The 13,928-nt window shown below is 45.8% G+C and overlaps 1 protein-coding gene and 1 non-coding gene across 2 annotated transcripts in view; both read right to left on the reverse strand.

Annotated features, from left to right (window-relative positions):
• SLC9A1 (solute carrier family 9, subfamily A (NHE1, cation proton antiporter 1), member 1) overlaps positions 1-13,928 on the reverse strand; it is a 93,322-nt gene that overhangs the window by 50,504 nt on the left and 28,890 nt on the right. Inside the window, exon 4 of the mRNA XM_010830255.1 lies at positions 243-519. Within this exon, the coding sequence (XP_010828557.1) occupies positions 243-519 (277 nt within the window). The remainder of the gene's footprint in view (positions 1-242; positions 520-13,928) is intronic.
• TRNAE-UUC lies at positions 3,097-3,168 on the reverse strand. Its single transcript has one exon. It is a non-coding gene; the product is annotated as a tRNA-Glu (tRNA).

The raw sequence follows: 13,928 nt of genomic DNA on the forward strand, positions 1-13,928 counted from the left end.
TAGGGACAGAGGAAGGAATAGAATGGGGGGTACCCCAAGCAAGGAAAAGGGAAGGCGGGGACCCTCTGCTGAGAAAAGTGGCTGAGCTGCTGGGACTCTTGCTAAGGGAAGGAGCAGAGAGCCTGAGCTAAAAGAAGGGGATCGAAGGGGGTGGGACCCAGTCCAGGAAAAGAAGAAAGGGAGCTGAGAGCCCAGACTGCGAGGAAGGAGTGAAACCAGAGAGCGGCCGGGAGCTTCCCCACCCAAAGAAGAACCCGGGTGCAGGCGCGCCGGGCTGAGATTCCGGGGAAATGGAGGGAGGCGGAAGGCGGAGGCAGGCGGCCTGGAGAAAGGGCGCCTTGGCGCGGGCTGGGGGCGGCTCGCGGTGGGCCAGCAGCGAAACGCCCCTCCTTGCGGCCCCGGCGCGGTGCTGCGCTGCGCCCCGGCCCAGCTTCAGTTTCTCCGCATCCAGCTCCGCTTCCAGTTGCAGCCCTGGCCCTGGCACCGGCGGCGGCTGACTGCTGTCTACTGAGCGCTGTACTGCCACTTATAGGCACCAGCGAGCAGCCGGCGCTGCGGGCTAGAAGGACCTGTCAGTGCCCGCGCGATGCAGCGACCCCTGTCGCCGAGGAAAGAAAGTATCGCGTCGAAAGAGAAGGGAAGAGTCAGAGATAGCCAAAGTCCAGCATCTACAGAGATTCTAACTTTAAAAAGGGTAAAATGCTCTGCTAATTACAAAGCGCTGTTCACATCCACCTTCGCAGTCTCATGGAGACTTCCCAGGAAACGTGAATGATGTTTTATTGTCTTAGACATTTAGTTACCATGTGACCTTGAGCAAATTACTTAACCTCTGTTCCACAGCTATCTCATCTGAAAAAGTGAAGATAACAGGAGTACCTATACCTGTTGTAGTAAAGTATGTTGTGTTAGTGGTTTAGTCGTGCCCGACTCTTCACAACTCCATGGACTGCAGCCCACCAGGCTCCTCTGTCCATGGGATTTTCCAGGCAAGGATACTGTAGTCGGTTGCCATTTCCTTCTCCAGAGGATCTTCCCAACCCAGGAATCGAGCCCTGGTCTCCCACACTACAGACAGAGTCTTTACCAACTGAGCTACCAGGGAAGTCAGTAGTAAAGTATATGTGATGACTAAATGAGATAATCTATGCGAAGTGTTTAGAATGGAGCCCAGGATGTGAAACCATGATTATGCCTCCAGCTTTGCAGATGAAGAAACAGGTCAAGAGAGTTCCTTGGCTAGTATGAAAATAGTTATGTTGATTTTCTAGGACCGCTGTAACAAAGTTCCACAAACTGAGTGGCTTAAAGAATAGAAACTTATTGTCTCATATACTGGAGTTTAGAGTCTGAAGTCAAGGGGTCAGCAGAGGACTTCTGAGGGTTCTGAGGAAGAATCTCTTCCAGGTCTCTCTCCTAGCTTCTGGTGGTTTGCAGCAATCTTTGATGCTCCATGGTAACGCCAATCTTCACTTGGTGATCTCCCTGGGCCTCTGTCTCTGGGTCCAGGATTTCCTCTTTTTACAAGGGTTCCTGTCACACTGGATTAGGGACCCACCCTAAAGACCTATTGGGCTTCCCTGGTGGCTCAGATGGTAAAGAATCTGCCTGCAATGTAGAAGCCCCCAGGTCGATCCCTGGGTTGGGAAAACCCCCTGGAGAAGGGCATGGCTACCCACTCTAATATTCTTGCCTGGAGAATACCATGGACAGAGGAGCCTGGTGGGCTACAAAAGAGTCGAACACAACTGAGTGACTAACACACACACACACACACACACACACTAACGACTTCATCTTAGTTTGCTCATCTTCAATAACCCTGTTTTCAAATAAGTCCATATTCGCAGGTGCTCGGGGTTAGAAACAACATCTTTGCAGAGGACACAATTCAACCCACGGCAGGGGTGGAACTGAGATTTGAATGTATATGTGATTGTGTATTGATTGGAATTGGTAAGATTCAAGTGATCATGGTTGTACACTGGAATCCTTGGAAAGCTATGAAAAACTACCACTGCCTGGGACCTTCAGAGGTTCGTAGCCAGAGCCCAAGAGTGGTGGACAGTTTTTCAAAAGATTCCCCAGGTGATTCTAGTGTACAGCTAGGATTGAAAACTATTGAAAATACTGAAATGCCATCCCTGTTTTTCAGAAGAGTAAATCAAGGCCAAGGAAGTTGAAGTGATTACCTTGAGATCACAAAATGATTTCAAAGGGGCTCGGTTCAGTTTAGCAACTGCTTATGGGCTTCTTGACAAGGATTCATGTTAGGCTTTGGCAACACAGACATAATGGGGAGGAAGGAGGCGGCAGTGATTGGGAGGGGGCACAAAGTAGGTACAACAAGGGCTTCTAGGGGCTGACACTGTTCCCTTTCTTTCTTGGGTGGTGGATACAAAGGTTATACTGTGATAACCCACCGAGTGCTCATGATCTGTGCACTTTTCATAAGATATGCTCTCCTTTCACAAGAAGGTATATTCCAATGATACGAGAGTGATGTGATTGTGACTGAAGGTGCCAACGTTAAACTGATTCTCTGTACTTCACATTCTCCTGGCACAGATCCAGCTACTTGCGAGATGACAGAAGAGCCCAGAAGAGCCTTCAGAGAAAGCCAAGGGCCTTGTGTCACCTGACAGCAGATGAAAGGATAACATCAGCTATAATGGAAATAACCGAAGAGAAGAAAAGCGTGTGGGGCAAGAATGAGAATGATGGCATTATGCCTCACAACGGTTCAGTCCTAAACACTTTACACCCAAGTTCTCCAGGTTTATCAGTGTACCGAGTCCTGTTGCTCAACGGTAGCCATTACTCTCATTTCCATTTTACAGATGGAGAAAAAGTGAAGATTTAAACATAAAGCCATTTGGCCAAGATAACACAGCTGTTAGATAATAGATCCAGGATTTAAGTTAGTTTTCTTACATCTTAATCCAGAGCTCTTGCAAAACACCACAGGTTCAATACAGCAAAAAGAAGGGCAAATGTGGGGTTAGTGGAGGGACTTTATGCAGGTGACATGGAGAGGGAACCCTGAGACCTTTCCAGCTTTTTTTTCCCCGTGCCACACAGCTTGCAGGATCTCAGTTCCCTGACCAGGGCTTGAACCTGGGCTGCGACAGTGAAAGTGCCGAATCCTAACCAGTAGACCATCAGGGAGCTCCCAGTTCTTTCCAGTCTTGAGGGCAACATTCCCTCCTCACTCTCTGACTCATCACTCCAGTCTTCAGTCAGTCCTTGGGTACCAGCCTGGGAAGTAGCAGATCCCGTGAGGACCAGGAAATACCAGCCCTGAGATCCTCTGCAGCCTGGAGAAGGTTGCACCAACATGGCAGTGCCAAGAAAGAGCCCTTGGGAAAAACCACCTGGGACAACCAAGGCCCAGCCTGGACCACGCAGTAGAACAGAAAAGTTAAGGTTACGAATCTAGCCAGACTGTGGGCTTCCCTGGTGCTCTGGTGGTTAAAATCTGCCTGCCAGTGCAGGGGACACCGGTTCCAAGCCTGGTCTGGAAAGATCCTACATGCTGAGGGGCAACTAAGCCCTTGTGCCACAGCTACTGAAGCTCGTAGGCCTAGATTCTATGCTCTGCAACAAGAGAAGCCACCACAGTGAGGAGCCCATGCACAGCAATGACGAGTAGCCCCTGCTCGCCACAACTAGAGAAAGCCAGAGAACAGCAACCAAGACCCAGCACGGGCAAAAATAAAATACATAAATCATAAAAAAAAAAAAAAAGTCTAGCCAGAGTCTAGGTTCAGATCCCCACATCACCACTCAGTAGTTAGAAGACCTTGGGTAAGTCAGTCGACCTCCCTGTTTCACAGTTTCTTCCTCCATCACGTGCGGGCAACAACAACGCCAGTCTCATGGGGCTGTTATAAGATCTTAGCCAAGGTACATGTGGAACTCAGGGCAGCACACAGCAGTACCACTTATATTTACCGTCTGTATCTTCATTTACATGCACTGAGGGCCTCAAATGTAGACTTTTGGTGTTAGGGCCACATTCAGACACAGAAATGCTGGCTAGAAAAAAATCCCTCACATCTGAGAAACTGATCATCAGACCACAACCCCTGTGGCATGCTATGAGTTTAATAATTTCTTAAAATTATGTTTTGAATTTAATAATTTTAGATAAATTATATTGTGTATTCTGCATGTTAAAAGCATGATCTTGTTAAAAGAAAGAAAGAAAGTGAAGCTGCTCAGTTGTGCCTGACCCTTTGTGACCCCACGAACTGTAGCCTACCAGGCTTCTCTGTCCATGGTATTTTCCAGGCAAGAACACTGGAGTGCGTTGCCATTTCTTTCTCCAGGGGATCTTCCCAACCCAGGGATCAAACTCAGGTCTCCCGCATTGCAGACAGACTCCTTACTGTCTGAGCACCAAGGAAGTCTATCTTGTTAAAGGTCATCAGTTAATATACGCTGCAATACTTGTAACCCCATTTTGGCAAGTCCTATTGTGTTACTGTTACACGTTCTCTTGACTCACAGGGGCTGTGTCTCTGCAGACTCCTCTCCTGCAGATCCAGAACCATCTCTAGATGCCTGGCCCTGGGCAGCATCTCCCCTTGTTTAGGCCATGTCTGTCCCTCTGTGCTCCTCCTTCAATCATTTTGGTAAAAGTAATGGGAACTTGGGCCTACTCCATCACATCCCTCAAGCCTTTATGCAAATCCCCCTTCTGGTTGTCCAGTCTACCTTGACCCTAGGGGACATAGGGTCAATCCCTGATCCAGGAACTAAGATCCCACGTGCCCAAATTAAGATCCAGCAAAGCCAAATAAATTTTGAGTAGTGGGGATTTTATGGAATTGCTATAGCTATGACAGATAAGTAGCAAACAACGTGTCATACTTGGAAAAGATCCTCTGAGCCACTTACTAGCTGTGCATCATGAGGAAGTAAGGTTTTGTCTCTGTCACTCAGTTTATTCATGTATATAAAAGGGGGGTGAGGACTGAATATATGCCTTGAAGGTTAGTGCAAATATTAAGTAGCTGATATATTAATACACAAAGCTCAGTTTCTTGCATATTGTTGGTACTCAGTAACTGACTTCACCTCCTTCTTTGCTTTGTTATTTGACATCACAGCCCTGCAAGGCCCTCTTCTTCCATCACGGACTCCACTCCAACCACGCGGCCTCCTTGCTATTTCTCACACAGTGCCAAGCACACTTCTGTCAGTGCCTTAGTGCTTACTGTCCCTTCTGCCTGGAATACTCTTCTCTAGCTATCCATTTGGTCCACTCCATCACATCCCTCCACAAAACCCTCCACATCCCATCACTTCTGCAAATCCTCCTCAGTGTGGCCTGCAAGTGTGTTAGTCACTCAGTCATGTCTGATTCCTTCCCAGCCCATGGACTTAGCCTGCCAGGCTCCTCTGTCCTTGGAATTCTCCAGGCAAAAATACTGGAGTGAGTTGCCATCCTCTTCTCCAGGAAATCTTCCCAACCCAGGGATTGAACCTGGGTCTCCATGGCAGGTGGATTTTTTACTGTCTGAGTCAACGTGACCTACTACATGATAATGCTAACTAATAATGACGTTTCCCCAGCCTGATTACTGCTGCCACTCCCACTCAGGCCCAGCCCTCACTCTGCTGCTTTTTTTTTTTTTCCATAGCAATTTTCACTCACATATGGTATAATAAACCTACTTACTATATTTGTTGTTTACTACCATTACCTCCTTAGGTTGCAAACTCCAGGAGGGCAAAAGAGGCTGAATGAATGAATGAGCGAATGACATTATTTGCACCTGAGAAAACCAAATTCCAAGGGGAGACTCACTTGTGGCCACAGAGCTGGGAATAAGGGGAACCAGGTGTGAATTCAAGTCTGTCTGACTCTGAAGTCCAAGTTTTTCCAACTTCTTTGGGCTGTTGGCCACCATGAAGATACGTTGCATGCTAGGCAACCAGGAGAGAGTTACTGGTAAGAAGGTAGAATTTGTGACTGAGTGATTGGCTTTGAAGCTAAATTCTTTTCTTCAGATATTTATTTATTTATTTGACCACTCCAGGTCTTAGTTGCGGGACATAAGATCTTTAATTGTAGCATGTGGGATCTAGTTCCTGGACCAGGGATTAAACCCAGGCTCCCTGCATTGGGAGCTCGAAGTCTTAGCTACTGGACCACCAGGGCAGTCCCTTAAGCTAAATTCTTAATTCACTCAATAAACTTTTAGCACCTACTATGTGCAAGTCCTTGTGCTTCCTGCTGTGGGAGACTGGACAATGAATCTGGTTAACACCCATCCGTGAACCTGAGACTCTCATATCCACTCACAGACCAGAAGTCCTATGGGCACTTCCATCTCCACAGGTACTAATCACAGCCCCAACCTTTCCCTGAACTTGCTACCACTCCACCTTCTCAGGTACAGATTGCTTAGCCTTGCTGGAGACGTTAGGATTTAGTAAGCCAGAGGAGAAAGGCCCAGGGTTTGAATTTTATGAGCCCTTGGAAGATTTTGATGCAGGTGGTCCTGTCCACACTTCAGAAAACTCTAGCCTGAATGGTTAAAGGACATTTTTTATTGTTCCCACACCCTCCACAGTTTTCAGGGAGAACGTTCTGAGCCATGCCCCTCCCCCCACCGCATTCTTGACATGGCACTCAAAGGCCTTCACACCTTCAGGCCCACAAACATTTTTCCCTGCTCTAATTATTTATATATTGTAGTTAATTAATTTATACGTTGGACTGCAGAGGGTTTTTGTGGCTGCACGTAGGCTTTGTCTAGTTGTGGTGAGCCGGGGGCTATTCTCTGTTTGCAGTGCGCGGGCTTCTATTGTGGTGGCTTCTCTTGTTGCCAAAGCATGGGCTCCAGGCACGCGGGCTTCAGTAGCTGTGGCACACGGGCTTAGTTGCTCTGCAGCATGTGGAATCTTCCCAGACCAGGGATCAAAGCCATGTGCCCTCATTGGCAGGTGGATTCTTAACCACTGGACCACCGAGGAGTGTGTGTGTGTTAGTTGCTCAGTCGTGTCCGATTCTTTGCAACTCCAGTGACTGTAGCCCACCAGGCTCCTCTGTCCATGCAATTCTCCAGGCAAGAATGCTGGAGTGGGTTGCCATGCCCTCCTCCAGGGGATCGTCTTGACTCAGGAATCAAACCTGGGTCTCCTGCATTGGCAGGCAGATTCTTTACCATCTGAGCCACCAGGGAAGTCCCTTCTAATTATCTTTAAGGGGGACTTTCCTGGCGGTCCTGTGGTTAAGATTCCTTGGAAATTTGAAAGTGTAAAGATAATATAGCAAACATCAAAATGTTCACCTTTCTGAATTATTGGGTGTTACAGTTTGTTCCGTTTGCCTTCATTTTTTAAAAGATATATCTGTATTATTTCATCAGATTTTAAAGTCTCTTTGAACCTTCACTGACAAGGTTATAGACAAGGTTATATTATAAGAATGTAATATGGGGGACTTCCCTGGTGGTCCAGTGGCTAAAACTATGCTCCCAGTGCACAGGGCCCAGGTTCCATCCTTGCTCAGGAAACTAGATCCCACATGCCACAATTAAAAGACCCCACATGCCACAACGGGCATAACCAAATAAATGAATAAGTAAAAAAAAAAAAAAAGAATGTAATGTAGGATTTCCTGGTGATTAAATCTCAGTGCTTCCAATGCAAAGGGTATGGGTTTGATCCCTGGTAGGGGAACTAAGACCCCACAGGACACTTGGAAAAATAAAACACAATTAATGTACATCAACCTCTACCAATGACAGGAAACTTTATCATGAATGTGATGCACTATTTTGACACTTTAACACACTGCTGTTCACCCACACTTCCTTCCAGCTGTGGTCAAACACTTGAGAGAATTATCTGTACTGCCTGTATCATTTCTCTTCTCTCTGACTCTCAAATCTGATCCAATTAGGTTTTAACCTCTACATACTCTACCTAAAGCCACTCTTGTCAGTGTCACTAATGACCACTGTGGGACAAGAAAAATCTCTTCTTCTGCCCCCAGATCTCTTCCTATACCCATGCAGCTGGGGCTGCATAAATTAGACTGTCCAAAGACAGACTAACAAGAGAAAAGCAAATAGAAGTTCATAAACATGTGCAGCATATACCCAGAGATGAATAACTCAAAGATTTAGTTAGAGCTTGGGCTGATATAACATCTTAGCAAAAGAATGAAATTTTTAGAGATATGACAAGAGAAAGAAAAAGATCTGACTCTAGGGGCAGGTAAAGAATCTGCCTGCAATGTGGGAAACTGGGGTTCGATCTCTGGGTTGGGAAGATCCCCTGGAGAAGGGAAAGGCTACCCACTGCAGTATTCTGGCCTGGAGAATTCCATGGACTGTATAGTCCATGGGGTCGCAAAGAGTCGGACACAACTGAGCGACTTTCACTTTCACTAGGGGCAGCAAATTGTGGAAAGGCAAATCAAAGAAAATGATGGTAGATAAAGGATAGTCAGTAAAACTTGTTTCTGATGATTTTCTGTCCCTCCTGGTAGAGACAGGAGTTGGGACAACTTTATGAATGTGTGTCCTGCTTTTATGCAAATGAGGGTATAGGGCAGAGAGCCTTTCTTCTATCTGCTTCTTCTCAATTGCCTTTAGCTCAAAACAATCCTTGTGCCAAAGTGGCATATTTGAGGATGGCACATTCTGCCACCCAGCACCTCCATGATGCTTGATCAAATGGTCATTTCTCAATCCTCATCTTTCTTTCCCTATCAGCAGCCTTCAACACATTTGATCACTTGATCCTTCTTGGAACGCTTTCTTCAACTAGCTGGCTCTCTCTCCTCAACTGGCTGGCTCCCTCTCCTGGCTTTTCTCCTGGTTTTCCTCCCGCCTCTCTGGCTGTTCCTTCTCAGTTTCCTGTTGCTGAATTCTCCCCCTTCTCCCTTTCCTCCTCCTCAGCTGCAAACTCTGAATGCTGGGGCGCCAGGGTTCAGTTCTCACATTTTCACTGCTCTATATCTATATTCATTTCTTGGATGATCTCATCCTTTCTTGTGGTTTCAAATAAAATCTATATGCAGATGAGGCATAGATTTTTATCTCCTCTGCTCAAAACTCCAGACTATTATGTCCAACTGAACGCTCAACGTGTCCAGGTGGTTGTCCAGTAGAAATCTCAAACTCAGCATGTCCAAAACGAAACTCCAGGCCTTCCCACCCCCTCCTCAAACCTGCTTCTCCTATTGTCTTCTCCATTCAGGAAACAATCGCTCTGTCTTCCCATTTACGTAGGCCAAAAACCTGAGTCATCCTTGACTCCTTTCCCTCTGTCATGTCAATCCTCATCAAATACCGTCAACTTGATCTTCAAAATATATCCAAAATCCAATCACTTCTTACCACCACCCACTGCTACCACTCCAATGCAAGCTACCACCCGAACCTCTGAGCAATCTCACCTCAACAAAGAGGGATCCCTCTTAAGCCCAAGTCAGATATTGTCACCCCCTGCTCAGACCCCTCCAAGGTCCTCATGACGGATAAGGCCCCACCCAATCTAGCCTCCATCTCTCTCTGGGCTCATTTCTTTTATTCTCATTTCTTTATTCCCTCTGCTTTAGTGACCCTGGCTTCCTTGCTATTTATTTTTCAAACACTCCAGGTTTACCGCTCCCCAGAGCCTGTGATCTTGTTGTCAAGGCTGAAATGCGGGTACCCCCAGATACAGGCATGGTTTCCTCTTTCACTTCCTTAGAGTCTTTGCTCAGATGTTATCTCTCAGTGAGGCCATCCATGACCCCCACACTCCCTCTTTGAAGGGTAATACTCCCTTTTCCCTTCCCTTCTTTGTTTTTCTCCACAGCTCGTTCACTGTCTAACTTACTTACCTTCCCTAGAATGGAGCTGCATGAGGAGGGGGAATTCGAGGCAGAGAGTATAATGGTTGGTAGGATAGACTTGAAGCCAGGCTTCCAGGATGTGGTTGCTGTCTCTACCACTGTCCAAGTGTGGTACCCAAGACAAGTTACTGAACTCCATTGCCGCTTGGTGTCGTCATCAGTATGTTGGGGTTAATAACAGAGCCTGTGTCACAACATTTATAGGATAGTAAATGCTGGGCTTCCCACGCGGTGCTAATGGTAAAGAACACGTCTGCCAATGCAGGTAGATGTAAGAGACACAGGTCCTATCCCTGGATCAGGAAGATTCCCTGGAGGAGAAAATGGCAACCCAGTATTTTTGCCTGGAAAATTCCATGGACAGAGGAGCTCGCTACAATCCATGGGGTCGCAAATAGCCGGACACAACTGAGCACACACACACACACACACACCACATACACCCCTCTTCACCTTTACTTTTTCATTCAGTATTGCATTTTTAACATCTAGCCATATTGATATATAGAAATTTCATTCTTTCCTTTTAGCTGCTGTGTAGTAAATATTCCACCATATTTGTAACCTGTATATAATTTGTATGTCTGTCCCCCTGTTGATAGACATTCAAGTTGTTTCAGTTTTATGTTATTGTGGACAATTTGTATCAAAGCCTTTATAAATATCTCTTGGTGTCCAAATGGAATTCTGGATTCCAGGGTTTGTATATTTTCTGCTTTCCTAGACTACATTGCTTCCTACAATACCTTTGACCCTTCCACCTGCAAATATGAGAGAATTATTTTTCCCATATCCTCCTCAATACTTCTTTGAGTCAGACTTTTTATTCTTTGTTAATTTCATGAGTAGGAATAATATCTCATCATTCAAAAAAAATGTTTATTTATCTGACTGTGCCAGGTCTTAGGTGTGGCACACAGCATCCTCAGTCTTCCCTGCCACATACACAGTCTTTAGTTACAGCCTGCATGGGCTTTAGTTGTGGCATACAAACTCTCTGGGTTTCCCTGGTGGCTCAGTGGTAAAGAATCCCCTTTCCAATGCAGGAGACATAAGTTCGGCCCCTGGGTCAGAAAGATCCCCTGGAGAAAAAAAATGACAACCCACTCAAATATTCCTGCCTGGAAAATCCCATGGACAGAGAAGCCTGCAGGGCTACAGTCCATGGGGTTGCAAAAGAGTTGAACACGGCTTAGCAACTAAACAACAACTTAGCAACTAAACAACAGCAACAACAATACGAACTCTTAGTTGTGACATGTGGGATCTAGTTCCCTGACCAGGGAGCAAATGTGGGCTCCCTGCATTGGTAGCAGAGTCTTAGCCACTGGACCACCAAGGAAGTCCCAGTATCTCATCATTTTTTTAAATAAACGTTTTACTTTGGAATACCTTTGTTGTTGTCGTTTAGTCGCTAAGTCCTGTCTGCTGGTACGGAGAAGGCAATGGCACCCCACTCCAGTACTCTTGCCTGGAAAATCCCATGGACTTTTTTGCAACTCTATGGACTTAGCCTGCCAGGCTCCTCTAACCATGAGATTTCCCACACAAGAATACTGGAGTGAGTTGCCATTTCTTTCTACAGGTAATCTTCCCAACCCGGGGGTCGAAACAACATCTCCTGCATTGCAGGTGGATTCTTTACCACTGAGCCACCAGTATCTTTAGATCTATAGAAAAGTTACAAAGATAGTCAAGAGAGTTCCCAAATACCCTTCAGTCAATCTCCCCTAATATTAGCATTTTACATTACCATGGCAGATTTGTCAAATCTAAGAAGTCAACACTGGCTTATTACTGTTAACTAAAATCCAGACTTTATTCAGATTTCAGTAATGTCCTTTTTCTGTTCCAGGATCCCACCCAGAATACTACATTGTCCTGTTTCTTTAGTTTCTTCTGGTCTGTGACCATTTCTCAGTCTTTCCTTATTCCTATAACCTTGATAGTCCTGAGGAATACTGGTCAGGTATTTTGCAGAAGAAAGTGCAAGTGTTACTTGCTCAGCCAGGTCCAACTCTCAGGGATCCCATGGACTATAGCTTGCCCACCTCCTCTGTCCGTGGAATTCTCCAGGCAAGAATCCTGAAGTGGGTTGCCTTTCCCTTCTCCAGGGGACCTTCCCAACCCAGGGATTGAACACGTGTCTCCTGCATTGCAGGCAGATTCTTTACCTGCACAAACCACAAACCTAATCCATTTTGCAGAATGTCCTTCAATTGGAGCTTATCTGATGTTTTATTCATGGCTTTCCAGAGGTCATAGATTTGGGGGAAGAGATGAACTACCTTTCTCATCACACCCTACTGGAGGTCACATGCTACCCACATGCCTGATTACTGGTGATGTTATTACCTTTCTTGACTTGGTTAAGGTGGTGTTCCCATGTTTCTTTCACTGTAAAGTTACTATTTCCCTCTTTCCATACTCTATGGTATCTACTCACTTTAATTTGCACTTCCCTCTGCAATCAGGAGTTCTTGTGGGAATTGCCACTTTGTCCTTTGCTTATGTTTCAACTTGTTTGCTTGTTTCTGGTTCTTACTGACTTTAAGGTGTTATTTATATATAAATTGCAATTATCTTTTCCCAGGGAGTCCTTTAGTATTTTAACTTTGTTCATAATGTCTTTTGCCATTTACGTTTTTAATCTTAATTTAATCATATATGCAAATGCTTTCCTTTATTCTTCGTATGTTCTGAACTACCTTTGAACACCCATCCATGACTCACCAATCCCTTAGCAATCTTTGGTTTTCTTGATTTGATTGATGTTGCCCCTTTGCCTCAAATGTCCTTTCTCCTTCCTACTGCCAAGCAAGCTCTTATCTTCAATGCCATAAACCAAATAAAACCTCTATGGGAAGCCCCTCCCAATTCCCCCAGGTAGAATTAGTTGCTCTCTCCACAGTCCTCTCACAATGTGTCCATATCTTTACTAAAGTACATATCTCGGGGGTCCCCCCGTGGTCCAATGGCTAAGACTCCAGGCTCTTGGTGCAGAGGGCTGGGGTTTGATCCCTAGTCAGAAAACTAGATGTCACGTGCTGTAACTAAAGATCCCTCACGCTGCAACTAAGAGTTGGTGCAGCCAAATAAAAAATGAATAAGTAAATAAATAAAATACAAATTATATTGTTTTATTGCTCTTTGCTTAATTGTATGTCTTCTCTCACACTAAATTATTACATGAGGAGTGGAACCCCATGTAGTTCACCTTTCTTTTTTTTATTGTGTTGAAATATATGCAACATTTACCACCTTAGCCATCTTTAAGTGGACAGCTCATGGTATTAAAAACACATTGTTGGGACTTCGCTGGTGGTCCAGTGGTTAAGAAAACGCCTGACAACGCAGGGAACACTGGCTCAATCTGTGGTTGTGAAACCATTTACCTCAGATTGGGACTTGAACCCATGACCTGGGATTAGAACCCAGCCAAACCCAGCTTGGGACTTGAACCCAGTCAAAACCCTGCTTGGGACTTAAACCCAGGTGACTGGAACTCAAACCCAGCCAAAACTCTACCTGGGACTTGAACCCACATGGTTGGGACTCGAACCCAGCCCAAACCCATGGTACCTGGTTTCTGGGCTCAGGTTCTTGATGTCTCATCACAGAAAGAATTCAGTGAGAGACAGAGTGATAGGTAAGAAGTGGATTTATTCAGATTCAGAGAGAAGCACACTTCACAGACAATATGTGGGCCATCACAGAGGGTGAGTGCCGCCTAGAAATGTAGAGTGGTTAGTTTTTATAGGCTGGGCAATTTCATATGCAAATGAGTGGGAGGACTATCTCTGGTATTCTTGTCTGAAGAATCCCATGGACAGAGGAGCCTGGCGTGCATAGGGTTGCACAGAGTTGGACATCACTAAAGTGACTTTAGTCATGTCCAAGGAGCCGTGGCTGCGCGGGCGCAGGAGGGCCTAAAGGAGCTATCCCACACTGAAGGTCAGGAGGGTGGCGGTGAGGAGATACCCCTCGTCCAAGGTAAGGAGCAGTGGCTGCGCTTTGCTGGAGCAGCCATGAAGAGATACCCCATGCCCAAGGTAAGAGAAACCCA

Source organism: Bison bison, unplaced genomic scaffold (genome assembly GCF_000754665.1).
Source record: "Bison bison bison isolate TAMUID 2011002044 unplaced genomic scaffold, Bison_UMD1.0 scf7180017864516, whole genome shotgun sequence".
Classification (NCBI taxonomy): domain Eukaryota; kingdom Metazoa; phylum Chordata; class Mammalia; order Artiodactyla; family Bovidae; genus Bison; species Bison bison.